Source organism: Motacilla alba, chromosome 12, assembly GCF_015832195.1.
Source record: "Motacilla alba alba isolate MOTALB_02 chromosome 12, Motacilla_alba_V1.0_pri, whole genome shotgun sequence".
NCBI classification, from domain to species: domain Eukaryota; kingdom Metazoa; phylum Chordata; class Aves; order Passeriformes; family Motacillidae; genus Motacilla; species Motacilla alba.
Window position 1 is genome coordinate 2,363,935 of NC_052027.1, and position 23,165 is coordinate 2,387,099.

At 42.5% G+C, this 23,165-nt stretch overlaps 1 protein-coding gene across 5 annotated transcripts in view; it reads right to left on the bottom strand.

The window, feature by feature from the left end:
- Window positions 1-11,034: 11,034 nt before the first annotated feature.
- LOC119706080 (contactin-6-like) overlaps window positions 11,035-23,165 on the bottom strand; it is a 125,833-nt gene continuing 113,702 nt past the window's right edge. For all 5 annotated transcript variants that reach the window (XM_038149251.1, XM_038149253.1, XM_038149252.1 and 2 more), the window contains 7 exons: window positions 21,425-21,495; window positions 19,066-19,300; window positions 18,439-18,554; window positions 17,069-17,255; window positions 13,135-13,247; window positions 12,256-12,424; window positions 11,035-11,585 (listed from right to left, as the gene is read on the bottom strand). In XM_038149251.1, coding sequence (XP_038005179.1) covers window positions 11,452-11,585; window positions 12,256-12,424; window positions 13,135-13,247; window positions 17,069-17,255; window positions 18,439-18,554; window positions 19,066-19,300; window positions 21,425-21,495 — 1,025 coding nt within the window. In that variant the 3' untranslated portion in view covers window positions 11,035-11,451. The remainder of the gene's footprint in view (window positions 11,586-12,255; window positions 12,425-13,134; window positions 13,248-17,068; window positions 17,256-18,438; window positions 18,555-19,065; window positions 19,301-21,424; window positions 21,496-23,165) is intronic.

Sequence of the window (23,165 nt, forward strand, 5' to 3'; positions counted from 1 at the left end):
CATTTATCATTAAATATCCAAATCAAACCAGAATTAGCCTCACAGCAAGTATTGCACCTTGAATCTGCCACTCTGCCTCTTGTTCCATCTATGGATTTAAATTTAAATCCTGTTTTCTTCCTTCTGCAAGGGACATATTAGAACAGATGTTATTGACTGAGATCCTAATCCCACAATGACACTGTGGCCAACTCATCCAATTTTCTTATGAAATTTGATGGCTTTCTTTAAGCTTCAGCTGCTTGTATCAACCACTTGTTTAAGGAGCTCAGCCTTTCATTCCTTTCAAGGAGATTTCTGACAGGCAGGATTGAGGGCTGGGGTTCACACTGAAGGCTTAAAAAGCCCCACACGTCCAAACATCAAAATTATTGCCTGTTTTGGGTAGTAATTGTGATTTTTTTAATGCTTTCACCCAGAACTAAAGGGGTGTGTTCAGTGACAGTGCAGTGCTTGCTGCATGGGGCTGAGGAGGAGCAGCACAGCCCTGACAGCGAAGATGGGAGTTAATTCTTGGAGGAGACTGAAACAACAGCCAGAAATCCTGATGGAGCAGCTCTGCTGGCAGCAAAGGCTGGCACAGCTGGCATCGTGCACCTGCACAGGAGAAGCTTTGGGCTGAGCTCAGGGTGGCCTTGCAGGGCCTGAAGGAGCCCCAGGAAACATGGAGACAGACAATTGACAAGGGATGGAGGGACAGGACACAGGGAATGGCTTCCCACTGCCAGGGAGTGGGTTTAGATGGGATTTTGGGAAGGAATCCTTCCCTGTGAGGGTGGGCAGGCCCTGGCACAGGTGCCCAGAGCAGCTGGGGCTGCCCCTGGATCCCTGGCAGTGCCCAAGGCCAGGCTGGACACTGGGGCTTGGAGCAGCCTGGGACAGTGGGAGGTGTCCCTGCCATGGCAGGGGTGGCACTGGTCCCTTTAGGTCCCTTCCAACCCAAACAATGCCACAATCCCAAAATTTTACAGTGTCCATGGCTTAGCTTGAAGACTCTGGTTCCCCCTTTTCTCCCTTCTACACTTCAGATTTTCAGAGACAAATCCAGAACTAACATCTCTTTGTGTGTTTTATCAGTTCCCCTTTTCCCATAAAGCTTTTATTTACTCCACTCCTGACTTGATGCCACTTTGCCTCAGAAATTCTCCTCAACTTTGACTTTTCTTGCAGCACAAAGGCAGCAGGAGAGCCCTTAAAGACATCATCAAAATCTTTATTTTCATGCCTTCCAAACCCCCTGGAAATAGATACTACACATCATTGTAAATAGTATTTCTCTTAATGCAACGATCTCGTTCTAATCTTCCAGTGGTGTGAATACGCTTAGAGAGATGGATGCTGAATAAATTAAAATGAGCTAAGAGAAGATGCTTCATAACCCTGGAAATATTGCAAGCATTATTTAAAGTAGTTAATATTTTTACTGCCTCGTGAGTGCTAATCTCTGAGAAATCTCAGGTACCAAATATAGTTTTAATTCTCAATTTTAGTTCTCGCAAACTGGAACTGTAAATTAATTTCAACACTATAAAAAGTAATAGAGACGTTTATTTTCTTAAGCAATCTGCCTCATTCAGCTGCAGACTGGGTCTGAATTAATGGTCCTGGCATGCTGAATACAAAATTAGTGATAATGTGAAATGCACGTAATGATAATATCTGCTGCAAGAGTTATAATGCTGGGGTCCAAATTTTTTCTCATTAATCTTCTCCATTAGTATTAAAAAAATGATATTTTAGCATCCTCTCTGGCACTTGAGTGCTTTTATGGGGGTTTCTTTATAAGAAATGGTTCCTTTTGCAGGATGAGCATAGCCTGAGCGTGCTTTAATCTTTTTGGGGATGTTTTAAATGTAGAATTAAGGTGCCTGTTGCATTTCCATAATCCAATGTCAGGACAAGATAAAACTTTGGAAAAGTCACTGGATGTGGCTCCAAAGTTCAGCCTGGAGAAAGAAAAGGAGTTGCTAAACACTTCTTTTACTCAGAAAAATTGGAAAGAACAGGGATCCACAGCGAAGCCCCTGTGCAGCTCAGTGACAGCCCCCACCTTCCCTGTCCCACCAGTTCCTTGGATTATGGGCTGAGGGTTTGTGTGGAGCTGCAGGAATGTTTGCAGAAGTGCCAGGACAAGAGGTGAGAAGCAGAGAAGTCCACGAGGGGATGAAGGGGATCAGGAAAGGAAGTGAAGAGAATCAGAGGCTGTGGGAAGTACACGGGAAGAAAAAGTGGCTTCCAGTGATCCTGTTCTGCATCAGAAACCGAATAAAAACCTTTTTGTTTCCTGTTTTATTTTATTTATTTTGTCTTTTATATCTCCTATGAGTGATAGGGCATTGCCAAAGAGATTCAGTGTTTGTTTTCTGTCCCAGCAGGAGCACAAGACTCCACTGTCCCTGGACCCAGACCCTGTTTGTTGATGAGTTTTACTGCAGCCATGGGGTTTCTCTCAGCGCAGCTCTGACAGTGCCCAGGTGGGGTTGGGAGGGTTGGATCTGCGCAGAGCTGGTGGAAGGGGTGGGATCAGGAGCCCAGATCCCCCCAGGGCGGGCTCAGCCCTTCTCCAGGCCCTTTGTGCTCCAGGATTGTTGGGAAGCTGTTCCAGCCAGGCCGAGAATAACTCGGTGCTTGTGGCGTTAAACAAACCCCAAAGCGAAGAGCAGAGCAAGAACAAACCTCTGCTGCAGCACTGAAGGTGAGCTGCCTGAACCTGAGAGGGGGCAGAGAATCCCAGCATCCCTGAGGCTGGAAAAGCCTTCCAGGACCACCAAGTCCAACCTGTGCCCAATCCTTGAGTCATTCCTGGGCCACCTCCAGGGCTGGGCGCTCCAGTCCTCCCTGGCAGCCCCTGACCACCTTTTCCATGGGGAAATTCCTCCTGATGTCCAACCTGAGCCTCCCCTGGCGCAGCCTGGGGCCATTTCCTCTTGTCCTGTTTCTTGTTCCCTGGGAGAAGAATCTGATCCCCATCTTCTTTCATTTTTTTCTTGCTGTGGGAGCAACTGAAAGCCCAGAAAAAAAATCCAGGGATGGTGCTGGGGAGACTGGGCTAGAGGTGGGGACAGCAGTGGTGGCACCTCCTGCCTAGAACACAGTGGCTTCCAAAGGGTTCTGTACTTATGTGGTGAAAGTGAATTATTTTGGGCTCAGCAGTGTTTATTTTGTTTTCTTTCCTTTGGACTAACGAGCTTGAGTCAGGAAACCATGTGGGGAAAATCAGTATGCAGAGTGCAAGCATCAATTTAAATCTACAAAGTTGCAGTGGGCTATATAAAGATTTATTAATCAAAACATTTGCAAAATATTGACTGTGCACGTACGCTGTGAGGCCTGAGAGATCATCTGCAAAGCAAAGCTTGAATTAATCACTTCTTCTCACCCATTAATCTTTAAAGAATTAAAAAATTATGTAGCAGATATTTGTGGGTATTTTGCGAACTCATTTCATTCTCTAATTTCAAATTTTTTCCACTCAACAGTTGTCGTGTAGAGGAAGGAAACAACAGCTCAGGGCAATCAGCCAAATTTTGGCTCCCAGAACAGGGGGTGTTTTGAAGAAGGTTATTCCTGGATCCTTCCCATCCTGAGGGGACAAGTCCAGAGCCCAAAATTCCTGAGGAACGAAGCACAACCAAGAGCATTTTGGTGCCTCTTCTGGCTTACACAGCTCTGCAAAACACAGATCTGGGGAAATCTGGTTAGAAGGACCTGGCAGCCCCTGTTCTCTGCAAAAATAGATGTATTACAGGGGAAAACCAGAAGAAAATGTGGTTTTGTTGGAGAAAAACCCCTCATGTTTTAGTATCCAGCCAAAGAATACCAATGGATGCACAGGCAGCATCCTGCCCACCTTGAATGGTGCTGAAAGCCTTGGCAGCCAGTGGAAATCACAGGGATTAAAACCCAGAGGCATCATTTGGGCTGGCTCTTGAATTTTCTGAAAGGCCCAGGAAGGCACCAGCACAGCCCAGAGTGCCCATGGATCAGTAAATGCTGGCAGGCTCATTTTACTGAAAGATGTCAAGTGCCACAAAGCAGCCCTGTTGAAACTGGTGGCTTTAATTTAAAGAAAATAATCAATTTGTAGGGCTGGCATGATGGGGAGCAACGGCCATGATTTGATTTCAGATGTTTCTTCGAGTGAGTTTATGAAGATGTTTTATAAACAAGGTTATAAAGTGCAAGGCATGTTGTTATTTTATTTCCTCCAACACGCAGTAAGTGAGGGAGCCAGGGCTGTGTTTATAGCAGGGTGTGTTTATGGAGGAAACCTTGCAGTGGCTGGAGGAAGGAACACACAGCTCCTAAGGCACAGGAATGATTGGGAGCTGCTGCTTGGGAATGTGGTGCCAGAGCTGAATTAGATCAATTATTAATAGATAAATTATCATATATATAAATAAAATATAAAATATGAAATATAAAATATGAAATATGAAATATAAAATATAAGATATAAAATATAAAATATAAAATAATATATAATATAAATTAATATTATATAATTTATATATAATATAAATTATATAATATATAATACATAACACATAACATATAATATATAATATATATTATATAATATATAATATATATTATATGATATATTATATATGATCTATGATATATAATTACATATCATATATTATATATTATATATTAAGTATATTACAATAATCTATAATTTATAATCTATAATATATAATATATAGATAAGAGATATAATTATATATTATATTATATTATATATTATATATTACATGTTACATGTTGTATATTATGTATTATGTATTATGTATTATATATTATATATTATATATTATATATTATATAACATATATTATACATAATATTTAATATATGATATGTAATAGATAATATATAACATATAATATGTATTATACATTATATATCACATATTATATCTATAACCTAATATATTATCTAATATCTTATATATCTTTCTATATAATATATTATATAGAAATGTATAATATATTATTTATTTAATATTTGATATTTAATATTGCTCCTCTGGGGGGAGGATGCAGCTCTGGTACTTGTTAAAAAGTGGAATTTCCTTGGCCTGGTGGAGCAGTTCCACCAGGAGAACAGCTCAGAGCTGATGTGATTCCCAGCCAAATTGTTTCAGGAGCACAGGGCTCTTCCCTCAAACCGGGAAAATCTTGGAACAGCCAGCATCAGTGGTGTTATATTCACTTTATGGACCTGCAAAGCCTCAGGGTGATACAAAAAGCCCCAGCTGCGGGGAGCACCTTCCCTAAACCAGCAGGATGAGCCCCATTCCATCCTTGAGCCCTTCCCAGGAGCCCACCTGAGGCTCCCGTACCTGGGGAAGGGGACAGTGACATCAGCTTCAGTAGCTCCAAAAAGCACCTTCAGGCATTAAGTGTGGAGAAGGAGGAGCAGGTTAATCCTCCTCCCCCAAATCCAAATTCCTGCCTGCCTTTTTCCCATCCCAGCCTTCCAGCTTCTCACCTGGCTGAGGCTGGGGCTGGGCTTAGCCCAGGCAGGGTGACAACAGAGGGGTTGAGCTTGGGACTTCTTCCCTCTGCTCTGCAGCAGTGTTTGTCTCCTACTTTTCTCAGCTGGAAGCAGGAATACAAAAAAAAAAAAAATTACTTCCAGCTCAGCCAGTGGATGATTTTTATCAGCTCATTTTAGTCAATAAAGAAAGAAGTCAATCACTCCTGGAAAATAGCACTTTCCAGTGCTGTATAAACCTGGCCAGTACAATTGCAGAATAAATCAATAACTGCATTAATCAATACGATGTAAACTGCTGATCTCTGTGGATAAATTGTACTGGTGTAAGAAGGCTTTCAAATAAATTCTAAAGCCACTCAAACTGCACAGGCTTTGAATCTGCTGAGGGCACTGGGACCCAGGGAAGATTTGTGCTGTTTCTCTTTGAAATCTCTGGGACAGCGGGGCTGCAGAATAATGTAATTAAACCATGGCAGCAGTGCTCCCACAGACCACTGCAGTGAGAGCTCCAGGAAAGATCCCTGTGCTCCAATTTGCCAGGAAAAGGGGATTTCAGGTGAATAGGGTGGGCAGGCCCTGGCACAGGGTGCCCCTGGATCCCTGGCAGTGCCCAAGGCCAGGCTGGACACTGGGGCTGGGAACAGCCTGGGACAGTGGGAGGTGTCCCTGCCATGGCAGGGGTGGCACTGGATGGGCTTTGAGGTCCCTCCTAGCCCAGACCATTCCATGATTTATATGATTCCTGTTTCTGAGATTCTAAGAACAGCAAGAGGGACACAGAGAAGGGAAGGTGCTGCTCCACCTGGATATTTGACAGCCCCAGGAGCTGCAGGAGGTTTGGCCTCTCCAGACACCTCCATTTTTTATGAAACCCTGCATTCGAGCACCTCAGTTCTTATTTTACTTCTTACCATAAGAGTGACCCAATGCAAGGTTACTGGCAGAGCCTATGGATGGTTTCCAAGGGAAAAATTGGATTATACCTGAGGAGATGAAGCAGAGTGGTTGGAGCAGAGGAAAGTGACTGGGAATGTGGCTGGAAAACCAAAACAAGGAGAAGTAAGTGCATGAATGAGGAAAGTTTGTGCTGCACATTTCACTGAAGACAATAATCTTATTGGAATATTAAGATTTTTATCATATATATATATATATATATATATATATGTATGTATATATAAAAAATTATTTGGGATACGAGCATCATATAGCCAACCCAGGACAGCACCTTACAAAAAACTTCTGCTCTTCTGGGATCCCTTAGCATTTCAGAATTATTTCAGCTCATTCCATAAAGATGACAAACATTTGTAGCTGCTTTTCAGTAGTGAAATATATTGGTGTCTATAAAATAGGTTAAGCAAAGAAACAATGCACACCAGTATGATTAATATGACATTTTAATTGCTACTTCAGACCTATTTTCAAGTATTTAGTGCTAGGAACTGACAAAAGGAGTTCCTAATAAAAAAGCCTGAATGATTGAAGCTATTTAGAGGCCCTCATTGTACTGTGCTGTCAAAATGTCCAACTGACCTTTTCCTCATGGTAAATTTTTCCAGGGAAGATTTCATACAGGCTATTTTAGTAGTGCTGATTGCCCACCCTCTCCCCCAGTTTTTAGATTAGATAATGGCCAGAGTGAGAGAAATGTCACATCCTTACCCAGGCTCTGGATTTGGCCAGGGGCATTCTGTGTGAAGTCCCTGGAACCTTATTCAAATTTTTAGGTGGATATTTCTGAATGCATCACTTGCCATTATTTTACATTTTCAGTTCAGAGCAATCCTGGAGGTGTTGTCCCTCCCATAAATTCAGTCAGGAGCAGAAGGAGCATATGGAAAATAGCTCAGCTCAGTGGAGGGAGGCTGGGCCGCTCCTTGGCGGGAATGGTGCACAGCTGGTGGGGGAGTCCTGCTGTAGCTGTGCCTGGGAGAGCTCAGCATCCTCATGGGAACGACTCTGTGACTGCCCCCAGAGCTCAACCCACCCATTCCCAAAGCCAGCACACCCCTGGCAGTGCCCAAGGCCAGGCTGGACAGGGCTTGGGACACCCTGGGACAGTGGGAGGTGTCCCTGCCATGGCAGGGGCGGCACTGGGTGGGATTTAAGCTCCTTCCCAACCCAAACCATTCTGGGATTCTGTGCTTCCATGACATTGTGGCTGCACCTACAGAGGCACCTGAAACCTCATTTCTGGGAGCACTGAGATGCAGCAATCCTTGGGCACGTCCAGGGCAATTTTGGGAGATGGTGTCTTGGAAATATCAGTGCTGGAGGGGAATAAATCAGACACAGGGGGATGAAAATTACTTTAGAATAGAAATTAATTCTGGATTTAGATGAAGTGTGCTGTTTCAACTTGTTTAACTGTAACTTGCTGTGCTCACAAAGGCTCGCAGAGATGGACAAAAGAACGCGAGGCTCTGATGAGAGGAGTTTTCCACCTCTACCCTCACAATAAACCACATTGGTTTATTCAAGCTCTGACATCTTTCGAGCAGGGAAACCAAAACCATTGGTTTATTCAAGTCCTCACATCTTTTGTGCTCCCTGAGCAGACAAAAATCCATAGAGGGGAGCACAGAGGGAGCCAGGATCCCCTGCCACCCCCCAGAGCACCCCGGTGAGTCCCCAAACCCCCGTGAGCAGATGAATCCCCTCCTCCACACGGGCCCTGCAAATCCCTGAGGGGAATTCTCCACCACTGAGGCGCAGGCTGATATTAATAAAACCTTTTTTACACATTTACAGCACATTTGTTCATGGATGTGATTTAGAGGTTGGTATCAAGGCGTCACCAGGGCTGCATTGCAGCGACCCACAGAAAACAGGGAGTTTCTGCACTCTGGGATAATGTTGATTTAGGGGCTGGTGCAATAACACACATGGGCTATTTTATTTCGTTTCTTGGCATTCCTATTCAAAAATTGCCCCATAAAGAAGGGAGAAGGTGTTAAATAAAGTTTAAATGCTCGTAAATCACAAAGAAACATTGTGCTCGGAGTGAACGGAAACATTTGGAGAGGCTCAAAATTGCTTTTTTCATGGAGAAATATTTTCTTGATGTGTTAAATTCAAAATGAAAATCCCTGACTGTGAGTCTCTTTCATGTTTTGGTACTTTGCTTAGGTTATCAAAAGAAAATAGGTATTATTTTTCCAGCTGTCTGAAAACTTTGGCTGGTCTGTGATTTTCTCTAAAATCTGCTAAGTCTGGGCCCAAAATTCCCTTTACTGGGCACCTTTAAATGGGTTTTTTAATTCAGGTTCTTGGCTGTTAAAAATCAGGAGCACTGCAGAGTTTTTCTGTTGTTTTCTTTTCAACTTCTGGTTTTAGGGGATTTGTGCTGTTCCTATTTCCAAAGTTTTTCCTGCAACTCGAAGTGACAAAATTCTTTTTGACCCTTTCTCTTTTCTTTTTAATGAAAGCTGCCAGCCATGTGAACTCTTTCCATTTCAGCATCAGCTGCTTTAATAACACTTTCACATAAAAAGAGCTGGACTCTCAGTGCTTTGGGCAGCTCAGGCTCAATTTGTCCTGGTGAAACACCAACAAAAGGACTGGGGAGCTGAAGAGGAGAAAATGAACCTCCACAAGTTCTGCAGTGATTTTGGGAGGATGGGAGGAGCTGGATTTAAAGTTTTTTCTCCTTAAGACTGCTTAGTTCTGCTCCTGAGGCAGAATATTTACCCTGGAAGCTCCAGCTCCAAGGGAATTCAGCAAGGGAGCATTGACTCATATTCCTGGGATTCTGCAGTTGTCCCTGTTTGAAAAGGGCTGCTCCCATGGGAGTGACAAAATGGAGAAATGCCGAGGTCAAAGAGTCTCATTTGGATCTTCCACAGAGAGAAAAGAACATCCTTGCTGCACAAAAGTGAGAAGAAATCTGAAGAAGTGTTTCATTGTTTACTTCCACCTCAAGGAAAAAATGTTTTTACTTCATTAAGGTATTATCAGGATTTTATTCAGCACTTTCATTTCTTTCTAAACCATTCTCCTCTTTTGAAAGCTGTGTTAAACCTCTTCCTAATAACTCCTGTGATTAGGAACTTTGTAGAAATCCCAGAGGACAGACTTCTAAAAGTGACATTTTATTTCCAGAGCCTCCCTGTAATTAAGCATCGCTCAGACATTCTACTGAGCTGTTACTGCTCTGCAGAAAATCTCTTTTCACTCGAATAAAAGGATGTTTTGGGTAAAGTTAGCAGAGAATTACATTTATGTGATGAAGTATAAGAATTTCAGATTCAGTTTAATGAAGGGAAATGAAAGGAACCTGTTGTTTAATGGGCACAGAAGGTCTGGGAGTGAGCAGAGGTCCTGCTGGACACCTGCTGGGAAGGGATGATGCAAAAAGCTCTCTCAAAACCAAATAGGACTGACCTCTAGAAAATATTTTATTGAATGGGGGTTATTAAATATATCAGCTGGAAGAGATCTTTAATGTCCCTTTCAAACCATTCCATGATCCTGTGAAGAGTTATTTGCTTGGACATCAATCTCTACCATGTGGTTCTGCAATGATTTTCTCATTTTTGAGTTTATTTTCCGCCAGACCAGCCCGTGAGCTCTGTGAGGATTCAGAGAATCAGAGAAAGGTTTGGCTTGGCAGGGACCTCGAGGAAGTACCAAAGTTTTGGAGCTTCCTCTAGGAATTCCCATGGATAATCAACATGGTTTAATGTGTTCTTTGAAGGATTTCCATGCACAGCTGAACTTCTTGTACTCCTTCATGGCTGACACATCCTCACCCCCATCCCAACAGTCCCCTTTTAAAAATATTTGGGGTATTTGGTTATCTTGTAGTTATAAATGTTTACAAAAATGACACAACACGGATCTGACAGCGGGGAAAAGAAAATAAACTTCAGAGTAGAGTGAGAAGGAAGAAAAAATTTCCCAGTAATGACATCAGGCAAAAAACACCTTTTATCAGATGCAGTTCAAGCTGGCAGGAGCGTGGCTTCAAGTGTTGAGCTGCATCTCCTGACTTGAAAGCCAAGCTCTGGTGTTTAATTTGTCATTCTGAGGACTCAGGAGATTGAAGGGCTTAATTAGCTGCTTTTATTTATATTTCAAGATGATGAAAATCAATGTTCTTCTCATTTACCTTCACACCCAACTCAAAGATGAATCTACACTTTCAAGCCACAGCAAAGAATAACAAAATCAGGAGACCAACTGATCCTGCTTAATGACAGCTGGATTTCAGTCTTCCCTCAGAAAATATTCAGTGTCTCTGGAAGTTCTGTTGATCAGAACAGTCTTTGCATGGAAAAGCTCTTTAAACTGGATTTGAGAATATGTGAAGTGCCTGATGGTATAAAAGGTGCTGCTATTTCAGCTCTGGTTCAAGGCCTGCTGATGCCACTGAAAGCTTTTCTGTAGAATTCACTGGGTTTTGGGTTGGTTCATAGGAGTCTCCTTTTATTTTATTTAAACTCCCTTTTTCTGCAGAAAATAGCACAGGGCACTTCAAATAATGTGTTTTATGACACCTCCTCTAATACAGACAAGTGCAAAAAGTAAACAAATAGCTTTTATTTAATTGAAAGTGGGTTTTTTTTTAACAGGATACATTGAAGAACATGAGATAAATAATATCCACATCACAAGAGTTTTAAATCCCTGCTCCCCTCCGTGGCATCAGCTTGCACAGGTTGCCATTCCATTAAAATGCTGTTCCAATAACAACTACTTGGAGAAAATTTGAGACCACCCACGTGTCAATCCCAAATTAGGTTTGGCATCACTCCGTTTCATTAGTGCATGTTGATTTACCCCTTCATTTCCAAGCCTATTTTTAAAAATTCATGGACTATCGATGCCTAATATTTTCTTAATGACAGACCACTTCCAGCTCCCACCCCTTCCCCAGTGTTGATTTTTCTCAGGAATGTTGGTTATGGTGAAGAATTAAGATAAAATCTACACTTTTTATTTTTAGAAGTCCATGGCAGAGCATTGCAGGAACCAGCAAGGAAAAGGGTTTAGAAGAACAGAGCTCAACAGCAGGATCCCAGATGCCAATGTGTGGTTTATCCTTTGGGAAAATCTCATTGCTCCAGAGCTTAAACCTGTAAAAAATATAAACAGAGGTAAATCTGTGTCAAAAATTAGTTTTTCTTTGCATTTTAGCTTAACAGCAATCTCTGTTCTCTCTTCAAGATGAAACATTACCCACAAATGTTAATTCTATTTATTTGTTTATTAACCTGTAGTGGCTATTTTGTGGAGTAGGGTTTTGGATCAACATCTCACCTTTCCCGTGAGTATCTTCTTCAAGAGGGTTTTGACTATTTTGTTCCAAAACAGACTATGATATATAAATATAAAAATGCTCCCTTTTCTATGAATGATAAGTGATTTATGAGAGCAGAGGCTGCACCCTGGCCCACCCCAGCACAGCCATGGGACAGGGCTGAGACCTCTGTCCAGTGCAGATTTAGGGCCACATTATATATGAGAACTTTGACTTTCCCAAGAAATCTTATTCCTGTGTCCTTCCCTGAGCTCTGCATGCCAGGGCAGTGGAGACCTGCACTAAAAATAAGGTGTGGAGCAAAATACTTTCTCCTCTAATGAATGTCAGAGTACCAGAGACAAATTTATAGGAGCCAGCACCAAAAAGCACCAGGAGGGGGGACACCTATGGCAAGGGACAATCTGGGAATCTGTTGTGCTCAGAGGCACAGATTTCTTCTTATGCAACAGCATTCAGAGGGGAAAAAAAATTCTCTCACTTACTCGATATTTTTGGAATCCTAATTTCCTCACTGCTGCTGCCATCGCCACCATCGCTGACGGTTCTTATCTCGATGAGATAATCTTCTTCAAACGGGACCAGAAGTTCAGCTGAAGTGTTGTTTGTCTCCAGGATATGGGCTTTGCTCTGCCTGTTCTGTCTGTACAGAATCTAAGTGGAAAGGGATTAGAAAACAAGAGTTATTTCATTTAGTTTTAAGTTTTAATGAGTTTTTTGGGGGGGGAGACTTAGAGATTCTTCTGTTGTTTCCCAAACTTTTCCGAGCACTGTCAGCATCCTGCAGGGTGTTAAAAGCAATTTAAACAGGGGAATAAATACTGCAGGATTTTGGGGTGGGTATCACAGCAGGTGGTTTCCTAGAACCTGAGGATAATCAAAGAATTCTGCACTGAAACCAAACTTTAAATTTGTATTTCCTTTAAAAGTAGATTTATGGGAGTCCTTTTTGGTTCATACATAGATCTTTGGTATCTTTCAGTCTCTTTTTTAAAGGTACGTTTATGAACTGCCAGAGAGTGAGAATGTTTAAATGTAGTTTATGACTGCCTTTAATGCTTCAAAGACTGTTCTCTATTCCTTATATATTTGTGAAAGTCCTTCCCTGCAGATATGAAAGCAAGAAAGTTTAGGCAAGTAAGGTTACAAGGGGACAAGAGAAACACAGGACTGGAGACAGAAAATCCTTCTGTTGGGATAATTAAGTCCTCCTCTGAATGAATATTTGTGTAAACATCAGCCAACCATCCCAATAAATCCAGAAAAAATCAGTGTTCCAGGTAATGAGCACTCACTTTCCACCAACTCTCTGTACCTGTATTGTAACCAAAATATCTGATTAATGAGAGAAAGAAATCACTTACTTTGTAGCCCAACACCTCAGACTCATTCTCCATTGTTTTCACATGCTCCCAGTTCAGGCAGATTTTGGAATTTGTCAGCTTCCAGGCGATGTTCGCTGGAGGTTGACTTGGTGCTTTAAAAAAAAATATAAAAAGGATGATGATAATAACAAGATAAACTGAGTGTTAATTTTCATAGTGCAGCTGAATGAGCTGCTGATATGGGAGTAGCAAATGCTTGGGTGATTCCAACCTAAAAGACCAAAAAACCACTTTCCAGTCCATCATTGCTCTGGTATTAGTCAGAACAAAGATCTATTCATAGCACAGAACCTCTTACTGTGAGACTTCATTTGCAAAATTAGGCACAGCCTGACAGTGTCTGACAGTTCAAGTTATATTTGAGAGATTTTGTGGAAGGAAAATGTTGTTCCTCTCTGTATTTCCATGTCCTAGAGGATGTTTTGCTGTCTGGATCTCAGAAAAATCTAAAACTGAGAGCGAACTACAGAAGCCAAGATTTCCATCAGCCAGGACAGGTTACAAAGAGCTGCACATGAAAGTCTCCATGTGATCCACCATGAAACATTGTAGGATTTTAGAAATTCTCAGCACAATAGGCTGAGAGCAGCTTTTTCAAAGGCTTTTTATGCCTAAGTGCGAGGACTTTGAAAATTTGCCTACAAGTGACTGGAATTGAATCCTGTGTGAACATGTGAGGGTGGAGCTGAGCCTTTGAACTGAGCTCAGATTTAGGCCAACACGTTCTCTCCTGCTCCATGGCACATCCTCCCAAGCCCTGCTGGCTGGTGGCACAGGAAAGGAGGATTGAAACAGAGGTAAAAATGAGGAGAGATTTGGAGAAACACATTCCAGCCCCGATTCTAAATTGTTTAATCTGGGATCCTTCTCTTCCCCGCTGTGTGTTGGTGAGTGACGGATGTCACATGGAAGGAACAGTGATTTGGTGACAATTTCTATCATTTCCCACAGAGATAAAACAAATGGATGGGTGCTGCTGTTTCATATCCATCTGCCTCGTGGCTTTGGAGAAGTTTAATCCATCCCTCTGGTAGGGAATGAGGTGTTGGTGGAGGTCCCAGGGGAATATCCAGGGGTGGCCTTCCATCAGCCACACTGTCAGTGTTGGAAAAGATTCATTTCTTTATGAAGACATTTATCTACTCTCACATACATCAAACTGCAAATTTATTTAAATATGGCTTGAAAGCTCTTTGTTGCTTTCAAGAAACATTTTATATATGGAATTGGAGAACAAAATAGTCACAAGAGGCAAAGGATGTCAAATACTTCATTGGCTGTGCACTCTGAAGAGGTTTGAAATCACTCAAAAATGGGTGAATTACAGCCTTGACCAAAGCTTTTTGACAGAGAAACTTAAAGCTATCTTAATTCATTATCTCGGGGCTGAAAAAACACCACAGGAGGATTTGCAAAACAAAATTATCTGGGATTTTTTTCAGCCAGAAACCAAAATAAGTGGTAAAAGCACTTTCCAAAATCCATAGGAACATCTGCTAGCAAAACCAAGCAGTTCCAGGTCTAAGATTGGCAGATTATTTCCTCAATTAATTTCTTGTAATCAATGCTGTCAAGAATAATAGAAACCCCAAGTATCTGCTTCAGTTTTTTGGAGGTGCTGATGTTATTGTCATGGCTTAGGTAACACTTGGCTTTGTTGCTGAACTGTGCTGAGGTTTATCCATGCAAGTATTTCCAGTATCTATATGTAATGCTGATATATTTAATGTGTATATGTATTTATTTGTGAGGAAAAAAGAAGAGGAAGATGGAAAAATAAAAGGAAGAGGAGAAGGAGAAGGAGAAGGAGAAGGAAAAGGAAAAGGAGAAGGAAAAGGAGAAGGAAAAGGAGAAGGAAAAGGAAAAGGAAAAGGAAAAGGAAAAGGAAAAGGAAAAGGAAAAGGAAAAGGAAAAGGAAAAGGAAAAGGAAAAAAGGAAAAGGAAAAGGAAAAGGAAAAGGAAAAGGAAAAAAGGAAAAGGAAAAGGAAAAGGAAAAGGAAACGGAAAAGGAAAAGGAAAAGGAAAAGGAAAAGGAAAAGGAAAAGGAAAAGGAAAAGGAAAAGGAAAAGGAAAAGGAAAAGGAAAAGGAAAAGGAAAAAGAAAAGGAAAAGGAAAAGGGGAAAGAGGAAAGAGGAAAGAGGAAAGAGGAAGAGGAAGAGGAATTTCTGCAATCCATGCCATATAATTAAAGAACCAGAAGAGTAAAGCTTTTTATGGAGCCATGTCCATGGTTTGAGGACCTCAATTCCACCTAAGTACTTTTAACTGAAACCAGGATGTCACCTTAGACCTTACATCGATCTTAGAGAAGAACACTTCAATCAGAATTGCACCTCTTTGGCAGAAGGATCATTTCAGCTCTGCTGAGTCCCTGCAATAATTGGATGAGCAGAAGGCTGCAGGAATGCTGGATGCTGAGCAGGAAGACAGAGCTATTACTTTGGAGCTCCATCTCCTGCTCCAGATGCACGTTGTTTATATTCTCTTGACATATTACCTCTTCTCTTATTGCAAGTGCTTGCATCTTCCCCAGACAGAGCTTGAAATTTTAATCTATATATTTAAATATTAAAAAGGTTATTTTGACTTTAATTTTTAAATGAACCATTAGCACAATCCTGAATTTGACAGAAGATAAAGTAGATGTAAAACAAAAGCAAATTTATTCCTTCTGTGTTTTGTCATTTGACTGCCATGTCTTTAACTTGTCTTTCATAGAGATGTACATAGGAATAGAGGGGAGAATTCCCAGAGATGAATATTTTTTCTACTGAAAAATGGACTGTGATAAAAATCACAGAATGGTTTGGTTGGAATAGCGCTTAAATTTCATTTCATTCAACCCCCTGCCATGGTCACAGACACCTTCCACCCTTCCAGGTTTCTCCAAGCCTCATCCAACCTGGTCTTGGACAATATATATATTGGTTTTGTGGCAATTAAATAATCAATTAACTCATTCTACAAGTTGTTCCTGTCTTGCACTTGGAGCAATGGCATGGAACAGCATGTAGAAAAGAGGAAAACTGGTGAAACTCAGGAGAAATATTTCCCTTTTATGCTAAAGGGCTGATCAATAATTTACTGGGAAAATAGAGTCCAAGGAAAACAAAACAGCAGAGGGCTTTACTTTTAGTATTACTGAAAAAACTCCAAAAAAACCTAAATTGTGTTTATATCAATATATCCCTTATGCTGAGCTCTGCAGTGCCAAGTTCAGAGGTCCCAAAACCCCTCTGTATTTGGTGCCTTCACCAGCTTCTTTTAAAACCCCCAAACCAACACAGCCTCACCCCAGAATCTCTTGTCTGACCTGTGGACATCTCTCCTTTATTGGCTCTGCATCTCTGGAATGCCCTGAAAGCAAGGGGGCTGCTCTTCCAAGGCAAACAGAAATCCGTCCTCGTGGGCACTGATTTAGGACCAGAGGAAGTTTCTCATGACAGATTTTGTTGTCTGACTGATGAAGAAATCTGGGATTTAGTTCTCCTTGCTGTTGAAGCGTTTGGCAGTGATGGGTCAGGGTGAGCTGGAATGTGCCTGTCCCAGCTGGGAATTTGGGACCCTTGTGTGGATGCCATGGGGCAGAGAGAGAGAAACGGCAAGCGTTTCTCACAGGGGCTTGTGAGAACTTCCAAGGAGTTGTACAGATGTCATGACTTGTAAAGTATACACAATCTACAGGTGGTGTTTTTCTACTTTGTCTTTCTGTTCTTCTCAAGGACGGTGTATGAGGAAGGAGTTTTTGTTAACTAGCCAATCAAATAGAATGTATCGCATCCCTCTGTAGAAACCGCGCGGTTCTCTTGAATAAAACCTTCTTTTCCTCTTTCTACAATGCTGCCTCTCACCTGTTCCTGCATCAACCTCAGCACAAAAGTGACACCCTTGTTGTACCAAACCCAATACTCACGGGATTTTTTGGTGGTGACATTCACCGGGGTGCTGGAGGGCCCTGTCCCCGCGGTGTTGTAGGCTCGGACTGTTGCAAAATACATCGTGTTCGCTCTCAGGCCCGTGATGTTTTTAGCTGTCACATTCCCACTGACTCTGACCTTCCCAGCTGTGCTTTCCTTGGGATCATCTATCCAATATAAAACCTAAAAAGCGAGAACAAAGAACAGGCAGTTCATTGTGTTCCAGCAATTAGAGGCTTGGCTGGGAAGCAGACATGCTGACAAGGAAGATTTCGAGGAATACAGGATTTTTTTTGTACTCCAATCTAGCAGGATGTAAACCCAGGCATGAATATTTATAGAGAAGAAATAACATTTCAGAGACTGAATCCCAATTAAGGAACTAAATGAAATCCTTGAATTTACAGATGTCCAGAAGGAAACCTTTGATAAGGTAAGGAATGATAAAGGCTTTGTTAGTTTTATGGTTGAACACAATGAAAGAAAACCTTAGGAGATAAAAAAGAGCATTTATCTCAATCATCTAAAAGGTTTTTAATTATTTTGTATCCTGGCTCTAGTTTCTTCAGTGACACCTGTTTAGACCTGCTGGTTTTTTTCAGTGAGTAATTGATTTAGGAAGGCTTGTGGACTGTACATGACTCCTATTACCTTCATTTATACATTGCAATGATAGCACAGAATTTAAAGTGGTTTTGACTTGTTTTCCTCTTATCTACAAATTAAAAAAAAAAAAAGCATCAAATTGCATCACTGTGCAAGTAAAATGACCAGGAATGATATCTGCCAGGACTTAATTCTAAAATCACAGAATCATTTAGGTTGGAAAATATCTGTAAGTCCAACCATTAACTCAGCAATGCCAAGGCCAGCACTAAACCACATCCCCAAGTGCCACATCCACACAGCTTTTAAATCCCTGCAGGGATGGGGACTCCTCCACTGCCCTCCTCAAAAGTTTGAGTTAATGGTTGCACCTGATGGTCTTAAAGGTCTTTTCCAGCCTAAATGATTTTATTAAGAGGAGGGAGAAGTTAAAAGCTTTTCAGTGCACCACAACACAAGCTCTGGGTAGTGCTGGAGGACATTTATCCTGCCCTGCTCTGTCAGCAGTGCCACATGTGCCTGTCCCCAAATCTGAGCACAGAAAATCTGGGACAGAGCTGCAGTTCTGGGCTGTAAATCCTCCTGATTATCTCAGGTGGGTTGCTGCTAACGAGAGCCAGGGAAAGAGCTCCACGCTCCGTTGGCTTGGAAGCAGCAGTTTGCTCATTGGGAGGAGGAACCAGAAGGCCAAAAGGATTCTGGACAGGAAAGGGACAACTCCAAGGTGTCAGAGCCCCTCACCCCGTGGCCCAGCCCTCACCTCGTAGCCCAGCACCCTGCCCGTGTGCCGGTTCCAGGGGATGGGCAGCCAGGACACCTCCACCGCCGCCGCCGACACGCTCAGCGCTGAGGCGCCCGCCGGGGCCATCTGTGGCTCTGCGACAGGGAAAACACAGCTGCTGGGACATGCTGTGACCACAGGGACAGTGCAAGCGGAGGACATGCTGGGGGAAGCAGCAGGAAGAGCCCCTGGGGTAACAATGAGCTCTGTTCTCCACTTATGGTGGGATGTCAGCAAAGCTTGTTCTCAGAATTGTCCATTCCCCATCTGCTGGAGCAGATTTTCAGAAATCAGCCACACTGAGTGGTCTGAGGAACCAAGCCCCCTGAGAGCAACACCTTTGGGTGTCTCCCAGTTTTCCCAACACGCTCAGCAGGAGCACCTTGGGGACAAATGAGTTGAAACAGCCTCTATACTGAAAATAATTCTGAAAATTTGCCTCTTGCTATTTTTACTTCAGATTCCCATCTCCTGCCTCACGTCTGTCATAAACATCCAATGAGCAGGTTTGAGCAGGGCCCTTAAAATCCCTGTGAGATCTGCCTGATCAGATCTGTCACCTATAGCTGCTACACACCCATTACCACTGAGAGTAACTCGTGTTACCGTCCTCTCCTGAGTAGATGATGGAAACGGAGCTCAGGGTCCCTTCTCCCTCGTTGTTGTAGACACCAACTTTGACCTCGAAAGGAGAGAGGGGTGTGATGCTCTCGTTCCTATAAATGTATTTGCTGGATTCCACCGAGGCCACCACAGCTTTGGTCCAGGTTGTTGAGCCAAGGGGACGGAACATGACGACGTAGCCAAAACCTTCCCCGTTCTGGAGCTCTTCTGACACTGGCTGTGGTGACAGGGCAGTCAATAAAAGGTGTGCATGTATCCACAGTTTTAATTGAATCTTCATTGCCTGACTGTATTTTAGTGGTATTGATTTAGTTGGCTGTGCCTTGGAGAAGATAATAATGTTTGCCCCATCCGTCAATGTAATATTGAAATAAAAATCAAAATAATAAATCTATCGGGGCAATCAATTTAGAAACAAAAGATCTGATCAGCTCCATTAAAGTTGTCTCTTTCAGGCATGAAGTTTGCAAAATTAAAAGCGTTTCACTCAGTACAAGTTGTAGCTTGTAGATTTTTTTTCTTTCCCCAAAGGGGCATAGGAATGCTAATTTTAAATAAATGATTTTAAGGGAAAAAAAGAGTTGGGAAGGAACAAATGTATACAAAGAAATGTGTGTCAGTTGTATAATTGCCTGCCTCTGAGTGCAGTACTGATGTATTTTTTTCAGCAAGGAGAAAGCCTCAAGTGCATGAACATATTCTTATTTAAGTTCTCAGAACAGAAATGTTCCTGCAAGTCAACATGGCAAAATTAATGTTTCTATTAATAAAATCTCATGTCAAGATACGTATGAAAGGCTCAAACTGAAAAGGCAATTACAGCAACACCGTGTCCAGCATGAAGTTTGGTTTTTCACGGGATAAAAATACTTCCACATTCTCAAAGTAAGAGGACATTTATGAAATAAAATCAGGATTAAATGGAGAAAGGAAATGTTTCTCAGTAAAACTGCATTTATTTCAGAAGCTTGCATCAAAGGAAGGGGCATGGAAAAGGGTGCAAAAAGACAGAAAAAGGGTCAGGACCTGAGTCCTGGCTTCAACCTCTTCTGCAAACTCTTGGGAGCACAAACAGTGTGAGATGATAGGGGGAAATCTGGAAGCACTTCAGAAGACTTCAGGGCACTTATGATATTTTTACCATAAATTCCTTCTAATTCTAATAATAAAAATAATGATAATAAGCCTACTCTGGCATTTACAACACATGTATTTCCTTCTGTGTTTTACAAACACCCAATATTCCCCTTTCCATCTCTTTTCCAGCCCTGAGAGAGTTAAATATGAGGAATGATGCCTCACTGGGGATTTATAGGAGTTCAAGCTACTTTCTAGAGCATTTAATTTGTTTTTGAGGCTTCTGTGACCTCAGATTTAATCAAGACATTTAGTGAGTTCATCACAGAAAGCCGCAGAGTCGTGTTCAGTGTTGTTTGCTGGCCATAACTAGGATTTCTCCTGGCTGTTTTTCGGGACACACTACGGAGTCCAACAGGATAATTTGATTGAGATCTCTCAGGTTGCTTTCGATTTTCATGTTCTTCTGCTCCCAAAGAGGAGAAAATGAAACAAAAGAGTGAAAGGTGCAGATGGGGGAAAACTTAGCTCAGGGAAAGTGGAATTTCACTCTGTTTGCAGCACAGGGAGGGGAAAACATCAGCGGTGTTATTTATCTAGTGGGGATTTAAAAAAAAATTCTTTGGATCTGATTTTTCACTTTTTGACCAAGCAGCTACCCCATCACTTCCCAGGCTTTGCCAGAGGCTGCCAGCCTTCATCCCAGCCTGTGGGAAGCTGCTGGGAGGTGGAAAAGGAGGATCCTTCCCACAGCACTCACTTTCTACTCTGTGAAGTGACCTGCACTCACCCTTTCCAACTTGGCTGGCATTAACTGCTCTGGAAATGTGTATTCTCTGCTCTCGCTGGAGTGCTGCAGAATTAAAGGGCTCATCTCCTTTAACGCATAATAGGATATGTCTTGTCAGCACAGTGTTCCAGAATGGAAAACGTGTAAACAAAAGTAGGAAAAATGTAAATGCAGAAAATGGCCAAGCAGATTAGTGTGTTAAGCACCTCCTGTACAATGGAGATAAGAGGGTTATGCAGACTTCTAAACATCTTTACAACATGACTCTTAAACTGTTTATTTTTACAAATTGTTCCCTACAAGACGGAAAACTTGCTGTATCTCTTACAGGCTGTTTGCTTTCCACATCCAGGGTGAAATCCAGGCTCAACCAAAGCCGGTGACCCAAGGCCTTTGGATTTCAGCAGGGCTGTGATTTCACCCACAGGTTTATCCCCTTTGGACAAACCTGGGGTTCTCTGAGCTCAGAATTACCTCCCATGTGATGACCAGCTCGGAGCGGCTCCCTCCTCCTCCGCCGATGTTCGCCGGTGCCACCACAGGAACTGGAGAAGAAAAGGAGTTGGTGTTGGCAGCTGGTTCCCCAAGGCTCAGTCCTGGGGCCAGCCCTGTTTAGTGTCTTTATGGCTGATCTGGAGCTCAGGAAGATCACAGATTGGGTGTGTGGATGTGCTGGGTGGGAGTGTGGATGTGCTGGAGGGCTCTGCAGAGGGATCTGGGCAGGATGGATCCATGGGCTGGGGCCAGCGGTGTGAGGCTCAACAAGGTGACGTGCAGGGTCCTGCTCTTGAGTCACAACAGCCCCAAGGAGCACTCCAAGATGGGGGAAGAGTGGCTGGAAGTGGCCCAGCAAAAAAGGAGCTGGGGGGGCTGGTGACACCAGCTGAAGACGAGGCCAGGTGTGCCCAGGTGAGGAGGAAGGCCAAGGTCACCTGGCCTGGATCAGCAATGGTGTGGCCACAGGAGCAGGGCACTGATTGTCTCTCTGCACTGGGCACTGCTGAGGCCACACCTCGAGTGCTTGTCCAGCTCTGCACAAAGCTGTGGTCAGCCACAGGTTGGGCTCAGTGATCCTGGAGGCCTTTCCAAGTGGGTGATCCGAGGATTTCCTCCCTCACCTGCAGCCATTCCACCTCTCACAGTGGAGCAGGGATTACATTGCACCGCAGCCCATTTGAAATGAACTGAAATGATGTTTACACGTTTTCTAAGGCTGAAGCCATAGATGAATTTGATACATGAGTACCCTGGTTCAAAAAATTAATTAAAGAACTGGGAGCATCAAGTATCTGACATTATTATGCCTCATCAACTAATTGGCAAAATGATGTTCCATTCAGACTGTAGCTGCAACACTACTGATTTACTAATTATGCATTTGTTCAGTAAACATGTTGTTGGAGCAATATATTAATTTTTTTAATTGGTTGTATGCTTTTCTCAGCAAACTCAGAACTCACAAGTTGCTTTTCTCCTTCTCCCAAGACTGTAAATGTCCAAAAGTTGGTTGAAGAGAGTTGCATTTCTCCAGCATTCCACAGGTGTGTGGCGCCAGAGGTGGAGGACTGAGATCAGGGAGCTTTGTTGAGGCTGAAGGGGCTCATGGTGGAGAGGCAAAGACAGTATCAGCACTTCCTGCCTCTTGCTTTATATTTCTTCTTTAAGGTCCCTTCCAACCCAGCCCATTCTATGGTTCCATGATATCATGTTCTTTTTCAGCTGCTGGAGAAGTATAAGAGAAGAGGACATCCCTGGAACAGGCAGAGACAGGAATCTTCTACAGGACAGTTGGTGGTTCCATCTCCAAATCCTATCTTTAGAAATTTCAAGATTGTTTTGTCATTGTCTTCATTCAGCTCTCACTGTCTGAAAAGCTGATGTGTAGGGTGAGAAATAGGAGTGATGTTTACATCTCAGAAGCCTTTTTTCAGAGATTTTGGGCAAGTTTTGCCATATCTGCTTGTCCTTCCCCTTGACAAATGCATTAACCCAGCTCCAAGGGTGGCAATAAAAGCAACAGTGCTTAAAGTTCACCGAAACTGATGCCAGCCCATGATATAATTTACATTACATATAATTAAATATATAAATTATATATAATTTCCATATTCTAGTCCATGTATAAATAAATATCTGATTTCATCCTCTAGAAATGGGAGGAATTTCAGAATAATTTTGCTGTGCAGCCATAAGAGTGAGTCTAAGAGCCAGCAGC